Raw genomic sequence first — 18,029 nt, 5'->3', positions numbered from 1 at the left:
AGAACATGTATTTTACTTGTAAACAAAATCAAAAAGTTGCTAAACAGAAACATTTTCCACTAATAGAGCAAACCATATTTGTAGGAAGAAAATCAGGAAAACTTAAAGCGTTTTATATAGTTGCTGTTTTGTATATATCTCAAAGGATGTGACAATAGGGGAGGAAATGTACCTAAACTAGACACCCCGTTTTACTTGGTACCTGTGACACTTCCCTTTCTGGGTAATCACACCTAGCACTTCTGAAATGTGGGGTGCTATCCCACTTGTCACTGGTCACACGTTGTTCTTGAAAATCTTTTTAAAACACGTGTGTCTTACCTCTCAAACACTGTACAGAAGTACCTAAACTAAAAGGTTGCTTATTGCTTAACAATATAAATTCTGTTTTTTCTGGATACCCCAATCTTCTGTCATTATTTTTTATTTAATTCAATTTCTTTTCAAGCTGAAATTTCACTTTCCCCAAAATTAATATAATGGAAGAAGTACTAACAAATGAATAATAAATTTTAAAATTAATTTCTTGAAAAATATTTTGGAATATCTATACGAGTTTAAATAAATATAATACAAGTTTAAACACAGTTACCATTTAGTATCACAGAGAAAAACAGTAAGCAAGAACAGTTTGGTGCGAAGGGAATCTGAGATGCGAATCAAAGAATTCCGCCCTACCACAGGTAACTGAACAGCGATGGACCAGCCCCTCAACTGTTCTGGCTCTACCAGTTTTATCAGCTACCAAAATGACAGGATTCACTACCTGGTCTCTGCTTGCGAATCCAGCACTATGATTCTACAACTTATGAGACAACAGAAATTCTTTGAAAGCTTTAAAATATAAGGCCAAAATGAGGAAAATTCTACTAAAAGGCCAAATAAATTTATATGGCCAAAATATATAATATACATATAAATAATGCAACTATAAACCAAACAAAAAGAGAGCATACAACAGGAAGTTCTCAAACTCAAAGTGGGCTATATTGCAAAAGGTAAGTTTCTAAGTTTTGAAAACAATTTAGATATACATCTGAGAGAAAATGAAATACATCTGTCCCTTGAAGGAACAGGAATTAGGTCCCCAAGCTAATTTATCACTTAAACCTCAAACATACATGAATATATACTATACAATGGTACACATTCCACATTTATCTTATATTTACAACATCATAAGGGGGAAATATACATTTAATGTATTTCAGACCTCATTAGGAAAAAAAATATCAGCTCAATATAATCCATTTAGTCTACTTCATCGAATTTGCATTTTCCCAGTGCTTCCCAAGCAGAGCACCAAACACATGAACCAAATACCTAGTCTTTATGAGTAAGACAGGGCTTTGTAACATTACTATCAGTTTTTGTTTGTAGACTATTCACTGTCTTCAACAACTGGTTATAGTAACTTTTAAAATTTCTAAGTGCTGTGGAATAAAACTTTGGTAAATACAACTTTGGAAATTAAGCTCTAATAAACTTAGTAATACAAAAATTACTATTTGGAACCTTAAGCAATCTTTACACAAAGAAATGCAAACTAAAAAGAATGTGATGAGAGAGTAAAGATGTGTTTTAAATAATCTTATTTCAAAAGTATAAAGGAGTCAGCTTTAAAATTTAAGGCACCAAGTTAATGAGCCTGAATTTTGCAGAGAGCTGTGTTTCCTCTTCAATTAGAAGCAACTACTCATGAGAAAGGTAGGAGACCAGAGGATAAAAACTAACAGCGCTCATCAAATTCAGCTGCCAGATAAACTGGGTTTAACCTATACAATATTTAAATTTTTTTCCCTCCATTTCCAACATTTAAAAAGAGAACATTTTTACTTTAAATAAGACTGCTTGCTTCTCTAAAAAGAAAATTAGTGATTAGTAACCCTAAATCTGTACTTCCATGTGGCAACAGGAGATCAGAACATCCCCTTTAGAAAGGGCACCAGAGTCCCTCACACACTGCATTTTAGTACGCATTTGTGTCTCTACCTCAGTAACAAGAGAATTGAGTTTTATGTCCCTAGTGGAAGTTGTGACAAAAATTAATTACAGTTTCCAGTTTGTAGGTTTTGTGATATGTTTATTACCAGTCAAAGTAACTATTAAATTCTGTAGATAAAGTATGTTTCTAACTGCATGCATATTTCTGTAGAAGACAGATAAAGTTGTGGGTTTTTTTTTAAGTATTGGGTTGTCTAAAAAATCCATATGGTTTTTCCCATAATAAAAGACACATTTTTCATTTTCGCCAATAACTTTATTGATTTGGACATTCTGAGTGTGTCCCAGATCTCCCATGTGGTATAACACTGATTGCTCTCAATTAATGTCTCGATTTCATGACGATCCACTTCAACTGGTCTACATGACTGTGAAGCATCATCCAGCAAGAAGTCTCCAGCACGAAACTTCCCAAACCAATGTGATACGTTTGATCAGTCACAGCACCTTCTCCGTGCTCTGCATAATTTTTCTTTTTGCATTTCAGTTGCGTTTTCACCTTTCTTGAAATAATAAAGCATAATGTACCAAAAATGTTGTCTATTTCTCCCATCTTCAATATTAAAATGGCTACACAGGAATTCACCAATTTTGAGGTTTTTAAAAAAATGCATGCTGGTATCACAGCTGTCACAATACAATCTAACAAAATTGATTTGAATGAAATTAAAGATAACTAAGCACTGCTAGAGTCATCTTATAGAACTTTTTGGCCAACCCAATACTTCAGCTGGTAAATAAAGGAATGATAAATTTAGAACATCACAATTTGGCATAACAGATCCCAGCACTGGGCATCAACAGCTAACATTACCAAAACAGGCAATCAACATTATCTGCCTCTTAAACCCTAAGTAGCAGGCTTGTCCACTCCTCACCACCCCAGCTGCAGCAGCAACAACAAAAATCAACCTGTAACAGACTGAGTCTCTAATTTACAGGAAATATGAAAGAGAGGAACCTGATAAAGGACCCCACAGTGGTGCAATCAACAAATTCAGACCTGCTTTAAACTCAACAGGACAAATAACCTAGTTTCTTCAACAGATAATTAAAGGATATGAAGAACCTACAGACTAAGAGACATATTTCACAATTGCAATGTGTACACCTTACCTGAAACATAATCTGAATAAAATCTCTGCGTGTGTGTTTAGAATGGAAATTTGAGTACTAATGAATTATTATTATTACTACTATTATTTAGGGAGCAGTAGTAATACCATGATTATGTTTAACAAAAAAAATCCTGTTGTACAGATACACATAAAATAGGTTTATAAGGGTAAACTACTATGTCGAAGATTTGCTTCAAAATAACTTGAGAGGAGGAAATGACTAGAATGAGAAATCAAACCAGATTAGCCATGAGTGATGAGTACATGAAGGCTACTTCTGAACATCTGAAATTGTCCATACCAAAACGTTAAAAAAATAGTTGATGGTCTTTTCCCATTCTTCTGTGGAAAGAGGTCATCTCGGTCGATACCTGGCATTCAGTCTCTTTTGTGATTAAAAGCACCAGGGTTACATGATTACATATACACCTCAGCAGGTATGAGTGACCAAACACTCTCAACAGAACGTTTACTAGTACTTCAGTTTTAAAAACAATGGTCGTTTCTTGGTTTTTATATACATCTCTGGTAAGAGTTCTTGGGAAAAAACATTTACCTGCATGACTGTTGAAATGTGCAAAGTTAGCAAAATTGGCTGTAGCTGTTGACTGAGGAGCGGGAGCAGCAAATATGTCTGTGCCAAGATCACTCAAAAGGTCAAACTGCTTCTTTTCTTGTTGCTGTCCTTGAGAGCGACCTACAACAGGGGACTGTAGACCACATAATTAGCTATAAAGAGTTTCCAGTCAGATATGCTAAACTTTATCACACTACTCCCAAATGATCTAGCTTAAAACACAATTTAAAGATTACATAATCTTTTATTTGTGGTTTTGAGTACTTTGACATTTTTTGAAATGCACTGATTTTCAAAATCTTTCCTAAATTATCTTTCAATTTTAAGTACAGCGTGAAATGCAAAGAAACATAATTATGATGGCTGTTACACCCCACAACAAAGGATGGACCTACTGCTTCCAGGGGTGTCCAACTTGCAGCCCCAGGATGGCTGTGAATGCAGCCCAACACAAAATTGTAAATGTACTTAAAACATTGAGATTTTTTTGTGATTATGCACTGCAACGTATTTAATGTGTGGCCCAAGACAACTGTTCTTCCAGTGTGGCCCAGGGATGCCGACAGGTTGGACAGCCCTGGTAGGCACAGTCTTACTGCTAGTACAGCAGATAAGGCTTTCACATAAAACACATCCTTCATACACGGGAAAGAGAGTTACAATGACTTAACCCTTCTCTTCATTTCTCACTCAAGAGTTTTTGTGTAAAAACAGAGCAATTTATCCAGATGTTCTAATATGCATTATTAAAAAGAGTGGGATTTAATTCAAATATTACCATGCCTCAGAACCATTCTTGTGTAGGGCAGACATAATGTCACACAATAATAGATTTGTCACAGCTCAGTTAACTGTAATAAAGTGCAGAAGTGCATGCAAACTTTAGGTACCAACTTATGAAATGATTTCAGTCTATGCAGTTTTTTAGAATAAGGTATATAATGCAAAGCCACTTGTGTTCCCATACACATGCACTACAAATCAGGTATGGGGGAAATTCTACTGCTTGAGAAATGCTTTCCTATCACAGATTACATCACAGAGGCTATATTGTTCTGACTCTCATGGTTACCCTAAATTCATGTTTTACTAATTCTACGTTATATGACAAATAGCTATGGCAACGTTCCTATATACCTGTACATGGAGGCTGCAAAGAAGCTCGTATTAGCAATAGCAAAGTAGCACATGGATACACATTCCAATCAGTTAACCAACAATCCTTTAATGTATTATAAACCACTGGCACATACTGGCATACAAGGTTATGTTACTGTCTTTAAATTCTCAAATTCATCATACTCAGCCCTCCGTAAGGAGAAGCCTCCACAAAGATTTGACGACTACTCACCTGACTAGGTGTGCCCTTATTTAAGTGAAGGGCTGGTGCTGAATCGCCTAAAAGAGATTTCAGTGGTTTGACCTCAGGTGTGCTGCTTGTGCTACTGGCAGAGGACCCTGAAATAGAGGCATGGACTGATGCCACCACTTTGGCTTGTTCTGGTGGGACATACCTAAAACACACGAAAAGTTGAACAGGCATTTAACTCAGAAAAATATAGGAAATGCTACACTCAAAGATGATAAGCATAATACTGATTTTGTACACAACCTGATGTTAATCTTATTTCAAAACCCTCTTAGAATTGACAGCTAAAGACAACACCTAATTGAAATACTCAAGAGAAAGGGTAATAAAGGCTAACACAGAACTTTTTTTCAATTATTTACTTAGTTTTTATAAAATAAACACAATAACTACTTTGTGTTGTTTTAGACAGCAGACCTATCATGATGAATAGTTAATACTATAATTTGATTCTTAAATACTAAAGTACTGTAAGATCCTAAGTATCATTTGGAAACAGAACAGAAAGAAAGGAAAACATTTATTAATACACTGAACAGTCTAAAATATAAAGGCCTATTACAAATCTATAAGAATAAGATCAACAGCCCAATTTTTATACGGGCAGAAGTAATTTACAAAGGGAGACAGAAGTGCAAACACCTGTAACCTAATTCATTCCCATTTAATCTGAGTGTATGTGTTATAAATTTTGTTACTATTAAAATACATAAATAGATAAGCTCTGTGCCCCAGAAGTACCAGTTACATGTACCCAGATACATGTACATGTATGTTACCACAGCCCTCTTAAATCTATTTAATATAATACTACACAGCTACTCTTTTGACACGGGAAAATTTACGTATTACTTCATGGTCTTTCAGGTTTGACAGGAAGAAGGAGTAAAGGAAGGAAAGAAAGGCAGTAAGAATATAATGCCCTAATATTGGCAGTGATGATCTCTAGGATAGGGATTATGTGAGAGCTTTCGCTCTCTGTATTTCTGGGTTTTCTCCTTCTTCCCCAGCCCATTTTTCAAGTAGGTGGAGAAAGCAGGAAACAGAATGATTAATAGCACCTTTCTGTTCCAGAGCCAATTCACATCCCAGCTCCACCACTCAATAGCTGTGAAACCTACGGCAAACCACTTCTATTCTTTGTGCCTATGATTTCCCATCTATAAAATGAAGATATGGTTGCTGTAAAGTATAAATGAGTCAACATTTGTAAAGTACTTTGAACAGTTCCTGGTATAGGTGTTAGCTATTATCCAATTGCATAATCATCTCAAACAAGAAAACTGCTTGCTTTTTCCAGTACATGGGAAATGCTGGAATATGACAATGAATACAGGAAGTTATGCTTTCCCATAGTTTGGCACATCACTGATGATACCAACTTTTCAGTACAGCTACACCTTATCAAAGGACGAAACCAGATAATATTTGTAGTATTTAGTTCAAAAGACTCATCTGACTAAAAGTAAGCTAAATTTGTATAACATACTTTAGTTTGAAAATTGGTCAAAAGAACAATTTCTAAATCTCTTTAGATGACAACAGACTCACTGTTTTAAGAACAGCTTGCTCAAAGCAGGGATTTTTAAGGAGACTGCACTTGGAGAGTTCTTCTGCCACACTGGAGACCGACTGCACTGCTCTCTAGTCACAGGTTACAGGTGTGCAGGAGCACGCGTTTAAAATGCACAGGGCCTGGCCTTCCTGGATGGTCACTCCCTCTTCCCACCCACCAGTTAAAATTCGTATTGGTTAATCTTGTTACTACTATGCCATTTATAAGGACAGAAAAAAAATAACACAAATCACATTTGAGGTTTACAGTTATTTGGGTTATGGTGTGAATGAACAGATTTTATTATTGTTTACTATTATTATTATAATAAATGTGGGAGGGCATATGGTTTTAATTCTATCAACTCATATTCACACAACCTCCTCTTGCTAACTGAAGCTAAACTATCTCAAATACCAGCTAAGTCCTATTCAAACTAATCTTCTGAGTTGGTAAAAAACTGTTGGAAAAATCAAAAATTAGGCCAGGGTTATACAAGAAAGGCCTGCAGTATGGGGTGGAAGGTCTAGGAAATTAACTAAAATGATAAAAAGATAAGTGTATACTTCATTTTAAAAGAATCATGTATGACACCACGTTTTTACTATCACCCCACCTTCCAAATCTTTCCTTTTTTCCGAACTAGAATTTTACTGGTATGTTTTATCTATATTCACACTGAATCTTGCTATGCAAAAAGCAGTCTCCTCGAAAGAACAGTTAAGAATACAAAGTTTGCAGCACAAACTCTCTTTCCTTCGAATTTGCTCAGAGAAAGAAGGTAGAGACAGTTTGCCCATAAATCACAAGTATTCCCTCAGGACCAAAAGAGGTTCCTGACTATACCACTCTCTGGGTTAAACTACACCTCCCTGGGATAACAAGACATTTACTTCTCCAGTATCTATTCCATTTGTGACTCTCTCCCTAATGTCCTTATCCCCCAAACAAGAAAATACACACTACTGAATGCTGACAAAGAAACACGAGTTCGTCATTAATGAATCTTAGTAAACTGACTTTTACATTGTGCTCATATAGCTAAAAACCAAGAACCCAAAGCACTTAAACACTGCTCTAGGCATATACTCCCTGTTCTGTTTTAAAAGGGCTTACTAGCTACATGTCCAACCTATTTTCTTCTTTTTTTAAAAAATTACTATCTGACTGATTTAGTTAGGGGAGTATCAGTGTTCCCTCCTTAAACAGGTAGTAAAATGATTTCTTGGATGGGGAAGTGAAAGATATCTTAAGCAAAAACAATTGCAAGATGCAATTAAGTACACAGACTGAGAGTGGACTACAGGAGAGCTTTATTAGCACCGTGCCTAGTATACAGAAGATACTAAATAAATACTTGCTAAATGAGTAAAGATTTTAAGAAAGAAGGCTTTGTAAGACTGAAGATGTCTAAAAAAAACTAACAGGGCTAGAAGAGGATTCAAAGGAAGGATCCCTAACTTTCCAAAAAATGGTAGGAAACTTGGAACAGGCTGCTGAGTTAACATAAAGTAGAAGGAAAGGTTACTGGAACCAAATCCAATAAAAAGCTAAAGTATAATGGCTATCTACCTACTTATTTCTTTATTTCCTCTCTACCTAACCTATTTCCTTCCTTCCTCCCTCCCTTCCTTACATCAGATTAATCTTACCCATAATTAATGTGATTTGGGGAACCTTTGCTCTAAATACAAACTATTCACTCACCATCTTTTCTTTTCATATTTTTCTTGTAGGAACTCTTTCACTTTCTGTGGATCCCTGAAGTCTGGAATTGCTGAAGATCTATCATCAAATAATCCTAGCCAAATCTGTTTACAGACCTTTGGAAAGAATTTAAAAAAAAAAAAGTGTTAAAAATCAACATCTTCACTTAATGAAATATAAAGGGAAAATTACGATCTCTCAGAAAACTAACCTAATTAATTGTAGTAATACCACTTTCAGTGAGGATATTTATTACAAAGAGAAATGAAGATGCAACCAATAAACTATATTTATTTAAATATGTTACAGTATGCAGTAAAATCTTAGCAACAGCATCATAAAGAACAGCACCTCATAGGGAAACAAACAGTGGACCGGGATTTGAGAGGACCTGGGATTTTTGGTCTTGGAACAATCACAACCGCATGCCCTTAACAAAGCTGTGCCACCTTATGAATCTCAGTTACCTCACTCGATAAAACAGAGTGAGCTAGGTCAGTAACAATTTCACACATACTTCACAGGTTCAAAAATCAACCAAAAATAACAAACAAAAATTACTAGAGTCATAAACAACTTGTTATTAAAATATAACAGTAACAAAAATATAATGAAGATACGATTCTAACTTCATAGTTGCCTCCTATGCTTTTTTCCCCTAATGGCTAAAAATGAGAACCCAAGATAACACTTTTTAGACAAATCAAAGAAATGAACCGATGTAGAACTCAAATAGGACATAAGAGCATAAAGGAAACAATGAAGAAAATTTGAAAAAGTGGTCTTCATCAAAATTAAAAACTGCTGCTCTTCAAAAAACTTAAAAAATAAAAAGGCAAGGTACTAACTCATAAGAAGTACCTGCAAAACATGTAAGAACTTGAAAAAACATGAATCCAGAATATATTTTTAAATTCTTAAAACTCAATTATAATAAAGATAAAAAACTGTTCAAAGAATGGTAGGAAATTTTACAGCCACTTTACCAAATATGCAGCCCAACATCATTTGTCATATGAAAATGCAAATTAAAACATGGAGACCCCAAAACACATACTACTAGAATGGCTAAAAACAGAAAGACTGACCATATCATATATTATGAGAAAGTGGAGCAATTAAGTGGAGAAAGTGGAGCAGGTGGAACTCTCAAGAATGTAAAATGGCACAACCACTTTGGAGGAGAGTTGGCAGTTTTGTTTGTTTGGGTTTTTTTTAAGATTTTATTTATTTATTTTTAGAGAGGGGGGAAAGGAAGAAGAAAGGGAGAGAAACATCAATGTGTGGTTGCTTCTCTTACACCCCTCACTGGGGACCTGGTCTGCAACCCGGGCATGTGTCCTGACTGGGAATCGAACTGGAGACCCACAGGCTGCCACTCAATCCACTGAGCCACACTGGCCAGGGCAAGAGTTGGCAGTTTCTTAAAAGTTAAACATAAACCTACCGCATGACCCCGTCTTCCCATTTCTAAGTAGCTACTCAAGAAAAATAAAGGGCCACGTCCACTCAGATTTGTACACAAATGCTCACAGCAGCTTTATTGGTAACACCTCCAAACTCGGAAAAAACCCAACGCCCATCAATAAGTAAATGTTTAGGTAAATTCTGAAATATCCAAGTAGGAGACTCATTAGTAATACAAAAGAACTACTGATACAAGCAACTACATAAATAAACCTTAAGGTAATTATGCTGATTGACAGAAATCAGACACCCACCCCCCAAAATACACACTACATGATTCCATTCATTTAGCTTTTTAGAAAATGTAAACTTATCCATAGTGATGAAGATCAAATAGATGCATTACTAAGGGACATAAGAAAACTCTTGAGGGTGATGAAAAAGCGCTATCTGATTGCTGTGGTCAGGCTTCACAAGTGTCAAAACTCATCAAATCACACTTTAAATATGCACAAGTTCCTATAATTAAGTACTCCCCACTAAAGCTATGAAAAACAAGTCCACAGTTTCCAAAATTATATTATTTTAAAGAATAACAATTAGAACACTGAAAAATATAGTACCTAGCTTCAAAAAGCTTGACAGGAATTTGAGAAATCAGAGAAGGAAATGCAGTATCCTCCTCAATCTTACCTGCTCACCAAAGTGGGTAAGGGAGGACAGGAAAAAGGACTAAGCCTTTTCCTCTACTATCATGTACCAAGCATGTTTCAAAACAACATGTTTCTTACCTTCCTCCTGCTCCAGGTTCAGTACAGATACTATAAAGTCATTAAGGCAGAAACAGCTGACACCCGCGAGGCCTTACAGTAAGACGCTGTCTCATTATAAAAACATTTCAGCGGCAAAACCAGGCAAGAGCAGGCACCTAGAAATGGTAATGCAACTCACTAGCAGATACACTATAACCCCAGGGGGCCCGGCTTCTGCAATAAATATTTCGCTACTTAAAAAGAACCACATTCTCCTGAAGTATAATTTTAAAAGATTCCGTGGTTTTACAATTACATTCATAAAGAGAAAATTGGAAGTTTCTAATTCTTCTATTTAAAAAATCCCCAAACAAGGAAACAAGAGACATGGTAGTCATTTGCTCAATGCCAAAGAATTATGAACTGTAACTAAGAGTTAGTTCAGGATACTAAATGCCATAAACATTTAGTCTTTACATTCCAAAACTCCTATGAACTACCACATACAAATTTTTAAACTAAGAACAATTAATGAATAAAAAATAATAAGCATAAAATAAAAAGAAAATGGGTTGAAGACAAACCATAAAGCTACTGTCTTGGAACTTACCACAGTAACACAAAGCAAGGAGTGCTTGATGGTAAACTTTATAGATATTTGATGTTAGTAGCCTGCAGGATTCACTCAAAATTCTGTACTGACTGCTAATAACTCTACTCCTGCTCTCGGACAGGCCAAACTGCCAAGGAAAACCACAAAAACTAGCTGTTTGGATCCATTACAAATTAATGCTGTCTCACTATCAAAGTCCCTTCATGATTTTAGTCAGCTCTTATTTCTAGCTTTGTTACCCCCCAATGGCTATTTCTAGGTTGTTCAAAATCCTCAATCTTTCCTGCCACTCGTAGCAGTGGACTTCTTACTCAAATGAAGCGGCTTTCAAAAATGGAATTCTTCACTTCCCTGGACTGGCAGTTACCTAAAAAGTTGTTGTAATGCAAATTTTCAGGAGCACCCAAGACATGAAATTGAACCTCTGAAGGTGGTGCTCAGCAATGTTTTTAAGCCAGCCCTGCTGGGGATTATGAAATAGGCCAAAGTTTGAAAGCTAGTGCTTTAGTAAAATCCAGATGAACAGATAGAAACTTCATTTGCACATATATGAGGTCCATCAGAAAAAGTACAGCTATTGTTAATATAAGGAGAAGAGTTTGTGCAACACTGATGTAACCTAGCAGTCAAGGAGAGTGGACTGGAAGGCACATGCGTGAACATCAAGGGCTTCACTGTACTAGTCAGTGGGGGCCGTAGATGCCGTTGAGTGAGCATGTATACTGTGTGGCCGTCACAGGCACAAAGACTGAGCGAGTAGAGCAACGAATCTGCATCAAATTTGTCATTAAGCTTGAACTTCCCTCTGTGGAAACTATTCTGATGATTCAGAAGTCCATGCTATGGGCAACTGGTGACTGGCAGCTTCACAACAATGCACCCACTCATGCATCATGTCTCATGTAGAGTTTTCTGGTGAAACACCCAATCACCCAGGTGACTCAGACACCCTACAGCCCAGATTTGGCACCCTGCAACTTCTGGCTTTTTCCAAAACTGAAATCACCTTTAAAAAGGAAGAGATTTCAGACTGTTGAGATTTAGGAAAATACAACAGGGCAGCTGATGGCAACTAGGAGGACCGTGTGAGGTCCCAAGGGGCCTACTTTGAAGGGGACTGAGGCGTCATTGTCCTGTGTTCAATAGTTCTTGTATCTTGTATCTTCTTCAATAAATGTCTCTATTTTTCACATTACATGGCTGGATACTTTCTGGAGAGACCATACAGCTTTCAGTATTTCTAAAATTTACTTAGCCCTAAACCTGTTATTGGGCAAGGTTCATTTAACAGAGACAGTGTTCCAGGGACTCATCTAGGATAATGTCAAGGTCTCTATAGCTCCTTGTGGCCAATTCACATTTTAGTCCTTGAAAGGTTTGCTTCTGTTCCCACCTTCTTCTTTATGCAATCTTCTACTAAAATTGTTCTTTCAGGTTTGTACATTTACTGATAGGAAAGTATCAAGTTCTATTTTCTGGGGTCTTTTTCTTCTTTATGTGTTTTAGCAAAATAACAAACATCATCAACTGAAAAGGGAGAGCTTTTCAAGGTTGAAGAAGGAGAACAGAGTGAATCCAGTAAAACTGCAGGCAGCACTTAGGACCTGAGGTCATGAATATTTAAAATGAACTAGTCAGAATAATGTGTTTTCCTCCAGTCTCATCTGGCTGTTTAGGTATAAAGTAGGCAGAGTGTTTGGCTTTAATGAAGTAAAATAAGACAACAGTGAAAAGGGAGTGATTAGAACAGACCATGGAATCTAGGTAAGTTAAGAAAAACGAAAACATGATGAGAATGCTGGACAACAAAGAAGCTTCACTTTAGTGGACTGGAGGTCCTCACAGTTGTCCCCAAACTGTTGGAGTTAGAAAAAGTAAGAGGGAATGAGCTGGTTAGAGAGAGGCAACAGTGGTTAGAGAAAAGGATGCTGGAACTTGAAATGTGAGGAGTGATACAGTTACTGATAAAGTCTAAAACAGGATGAAAGCTCAGTGGATATAGGAGGTCAAGGAATTCAGATAACTGACTTATTAATGATAATCATGTGGAGTGTATGGGCACTGGGATTGGCATAAGTGATTAACACTAGTGGCAAGAAGACGTGCAAAGTGCTAAAGTCTACAATGAATGAGGGGAGCTGACTGGTGTATGACTGTAGCAAGACACAGCAAGTGATACAATCTATCTACTTGAGGAGCATGGGGCTGGGGGACTAGAAAGATCAATGAGGACCAAGATACCTAAAAACCATCATCTGAAAGGGCTGCTCACATGATGGAATTAGTTATGATGACCTCTTTGAGGGAGGTAGACAATCAGTCCTAATTATAGAATAATGCAATGGCTGTAGTAATTATCAACCTGGACTGGGGAACAAGACTGCCTGAGTTTGAATTCCAACTCTGTTTAATAATAATACCCACCTAATAGGAATGTTGGAAGGACTGAGTTATATATCTTTGCACTCAGAACAGGTATACAGAATGAACTTTAAATGGTATTGGTTATTATTACTTTGGGGCCTGGTCGCTTAAGTGGTTTGCAATGCATTATGGCGCAGTGAAGTAATCAAGGACTCGGAGGCAGAAGTCTCACCAGGAACACAGGCCATGAGGTCTCCCTTCACTCCTGCTGCAGAGAGAATCAAAGTAGTCCTGATAGAACAATATTTCTCCTCTGAACTTCTGTAGCCCTTTGTATCTCTCTCATGAAACTCATTACAAACTGCCTTATATTATAATTACTGAGCATGTATCTCATTTACTTTTGAATTCTCCACAACGTTTAAAACAAGGATTGGTAATACTCAAAAGCAGATCTTACAGAGGAATTAAAAATAAAATTACATACCAGCCAAGAGAGTAAGTTCATGAAATTGTCAGAATAATCTTTTCCTTATTCTAGTGCTAATCCACTCCATAATTGCAATTGTAATAGCCACTGACAGAATCTAAAATATTTTAAAGTGTATTTATCAGTCAGGACTGCCATAGGAAACAGACGGCACACTCAATCTCGGTAAAGTTCAATAACGAGACTGTTTACAAAGCACAAGCGGGCTGTGAGGAAATCACAAGTGAGAGAGCAGTATCCCAGGGTGGGTAACAGCAGGGCTTAACACCACCCACTAGCCGTGAAGGGTATAGGAAAGGGAGAGGTCAGCAGACCCTTAAACAAAAGCTACTTAATGGTGCTGTGACCTGCAACAGAAGGATGCAGCCAGGCTGTGGATATCCCACAGTGAAGAAGTGAAGACAGTATGGGAACCTCTCCCTCCTCCTTCCTTTCCCTGATCTGCTGACACTGTCCCACCCCTCAACTGAACCCAACCAGAAGCCAGGAGGCAAGAAAGCCCATTTGTGTATCCAGATAAACCAGGTGCCTGGAGCCACAGCATGGTAAATGTAAAGACTTAAGCCAGAAGGGCAAATGGAAGACATCCAACACAGCACCCAAATCATCATAACACACCTATACAGTGCAAGCAATTTAACAAACTCAATTATGAACATCGAAAATAGGAAACATCCATACCAATTCTCAATTACAAATAAAAAAGTAGAAAACAGTGTTGTATCAGGTTGGAGATGGCAAATTAAGTGTTAGTGATAATACAACTTCATGATCCTCTCAGGGACAGCAAAATAGAGCAAAAAATGCTGAAATGGATATTTACATTTATTCGTGTAAACCCTTATTTTCATAAACAGGACACGAAGAATAAATAATGTGACATGACTGCTTGCAACCTCTAGCTACAAAGATATAAAAATATGGAGAGGACAGAAGCATGCTCTGCAGATCACTAGGAAACCAGAGTCTCTGTGACCAGAAACATAAATGGAAATATGGATTATCAGATTTATAAAATATCAAATCCAATTTGTTTAATCCTGGCACTGTTTTTTTTTTTTTAATTTAAACACAAACAACCTTATAATGCCTTCCTTATTAGCATAAGAATTAAATTCTTCAACACAGCTTATTGGGTGCCACAGGATTCTAACCTCCGATTAGCTCTCCAAACTCATGTTGTATCATCATCCTTCTCCCCAGCCACACAGGACTCCTCAGAAGGTCTTCCCTGAGCAACCCATCCAAAGGGGCAACATTTCCCACACCAAATTTCACACTGATGTGAGAGAGAAACATCGTTCTGTTGCCTCCCATAGGCACCCTGACCAGGGAATCAATCCGGCAACCTAGGGGTATGTGCCCTGACCAGAGATCCAACTAGCAACCTTTGGGTGTATAGGATCATGCCCCAACAGAGCCACACTGGCCAGAGCTGAGTCACCACAATTTATTTGTATTCTCAGTGTCTGACATAGTGGACAGTACACAAGTATCTGGTGCATGGGTGAAAGCAACTTCCTAACAGTCCTGAAATATATGCACAGTACAAACATCTTTTTCCTTCGTTCCATTTAAAATACTACTACTGACCTAGAATATTTAGCTTACCAACTTACTCATGCAAAAGGAATAAATTAACTAATCCAAATTCTTATCATATATAGGCCAGAGGTTAGCAAATTACACCTCATAGGTCAAATCTGGCCTAAGGTCTGTGTTTGCAGCTAAAGTTCAACTAGAACACAGCCATGCTTATCTACTTCTATGGCCGCTTTGCTGGGTAATTACTACATGAGACCGTATGGTCCACAAAACCTAGTATTTACTATCTGACCATTTACAGGAAAAGTTTTCCTACCTGCTTACCTGCAACCACAGACTGACTGACTATGATGCCATCCTAGCATCTAAGAATAGTAACAACTTAAATAGGATAATAAATAAAAGCCTGCTTTAGAGGCTGGTTATATAATGTTCATGGGGAGTTACAGAGAGAAGAGCATAAAATGAAAGCAGCCTTTCCCTGGAGGAAGAAGTTTCCAAGAGTGAGGGCCATCTAAGGGACAGTTTATTATACATAACTAATTATTCCGTTGAGAATAAAGGAGAAAAAGTGCCAGGGAAGATTAACAGGTATTTAACACTTATTTTCTAAATAAATGGTAACTCTAAAGAAATAGAAAAGATAAAGGAAGCAAATATTTGGAACACTAGGACAGAAATTAAGCACTGGAAATGCCAATAAACAAACTTACTTGCAAGTGTCTGTGGGTTGTGAAGACCAGTAGCTCTAATTGAGACACCTATTGTAGAGGGTTAGTAAAAGCAGTATACACAATTCAGCCCATCCCCATGCCTTATTTCACTGTCTCTATGCCAGAGAGAACTGTGATCCAGTTAGGCTTCAAAGACCAAAATCCAGCCACACCAGGTCAGATAAAACCAGTTTAGGGAAGCATAGAATATGAGACAAACCGAGGTTGCAAATACAAAACCATGTGGGACCTAGGTGGTCTGGTATGTTTCCAAAGCTTTCTCTCCCCAACTCCCCCAAACACACAGTTTGTTTATCATTTTTGCTTTTCACACTATGTCTAATCCCTGCTCTTGCTCTCTTAGTACAATGTTTCCTGTTTATTCATTGGACAGCACGTGGCCCAATTACCTACTGCCTTTCCTTTCAAATGATTCATCACTTAAATCCAGTCTCTGTGAGCCTTAATTCAGTTTCTTAAGAGGATCTGATTAGTCACTGGCCCCTAGAATTGGTGTCCATTCCTGGTCCAATCAGCTGTGTGTCTCAAGATTTCCCAGGGCAGGGAGCCTTTCCCCCTTTCTTCCTTCAGCAAGGAGCATGAGCTTAGTAAGCACCTCCCAACCCTAAACACACATCTGTTCATGAACGTGTTTTGCAAATTATCTTACTTCTCCCCCCCCCCCGCCAAATTATCTTACTTCTGAAGTCTGAGTAGTTTTAAGAAAAACTATCAGTTGTCCTGCTTTCTCAAACCAAGGTGTCATATGTAAATTATCCTATGTGGGTAACAAACAACTGCTTTGCCTTTTAATTTTGTCTGCGATGTCTTCAACAAGTTTCCATGTTTTAGCTAGTTACCTGTATCAATTTTTACTTTTTGATTTCTTCTACAACTTTTAGTCTATAGTCCTTACACATTGAAGTGTTAAATACATACCGTATTTTTCGGACCATAAGACGCACCTAGGTTTTAAAGGAGGGAAATAGGAAAAAAAACCACCCTGCTCCACTGCTGCCCCCCCCCATCTCAGGAAGCCAGGCCCACTACATTCGGACTTTAAGACGCACCCCCACCCCCAAATTTGGAGGGAGAGTGCATCTCATAGTCCAAAAAATACGGTAATCAGCTACATTTTCTACTGTTTTATAGCAATCATTTCTGTTTTTTATTGTCCATTCTCAAGTGTATATCTCTTCAAACAATATATTCTATATTCTAGTTTTGCCTGTTTTCTTTCTTAGGAAATAATTTGTTTTACAGAAAAGTTGCGAGAGTAATAGATAAAAGTCCCATACAAGCTTTACTCACAGCCTCTAATGTTCACATTCTCTCAAGATAGACAAAAATTTTTTCTGAACCATTTATATTAAGAGACACAAAACTTTACCCACAAATGTTTACCTCCTAAATATAAGGACGTTCTTTTACATAACCACAGCTAAATGATCAAAATCAGGAAATCGTTTTATAATATTATCTAATCCACAGACTATTATTATTATCTAATTCACAGGCCATTTTCTTAATATCCTGTAAAGCAAAAAGAAAAGGTTTTCCTAGCACAGAACCCATAACTGTCTTGTCTCCTGACTCTCATTTAATCTGGAAAGGCTCCTTAGCCTGTCTTTTATCTTTTGTGACCTTGATGTCTTTGGAGAGTACAGGCCAGTTATTTTGTACTATGTTTCTTAATTTAGGTTTCCTCATGACTGAATTCATGTTATGTATTTGTGTGTGTGGCGGGGGACCACATAAGTTATGTTGTATTCTTCTCAGTGCATCACATCAGAATGCACATGATACCAATTTGTC

The 18,029-nt window shown here is 37.2% G+C and overlaps 1 protein-coding gene across 6 annotated transcripts in view; it reads right to left on the bottom strand.

The window, feature by feature from the left end:
• Positions 1-18,029, bottom strand: part of AGFG1 (ArfGAP with FG repeats 1) — a 62,037-nt gene that overhangs the window by 13,646 nt on the left and 30,362 nt on the right. For all 6 annotated transcript variants that reach the window (XM_024563825.3, XM_045198154.2, XM_024563826.3 and 3 more), the window contains exons 3-5: positions 8,331-8,446; positions 5,051-5,213; positions 3,679-3,832 (exon numbers count right to left, since the gene is read on the bottom strand). In XM_024563825.3, the coding sequence (XP_024419593.2) occupies positions 3,679-3,832; positions 5,051-5,213; positions 8,331-8,446 (433 nt within the window). The remainder of the gene's footprint in view (positions 1-3,678; positions 3,833-5,050; positions 5,214-8,330; positions 8,447-18,029) is intronic.

The sequence above is a fragment of the Desmodus rotundus genome, chromosome 2 (genome assembly GCF_022682495.2).
Source record: "Desmodus rotundus isolate HL8 chromosome 2, HLdesRot8A.1, whole genome shotgun sequence".
In the NCBI taxonomy this organism is placed as follows: Eukaryota; Metazoa; Chordata; class Mammalia; order Chiroptera; family Phyllostomidae; genus Desmodus; species Desmodus rotundus.
Note: the sequence above shows the minus strand (reverse complement) of the source record. Positions and strands in the feature narration are given on the sequence as shown.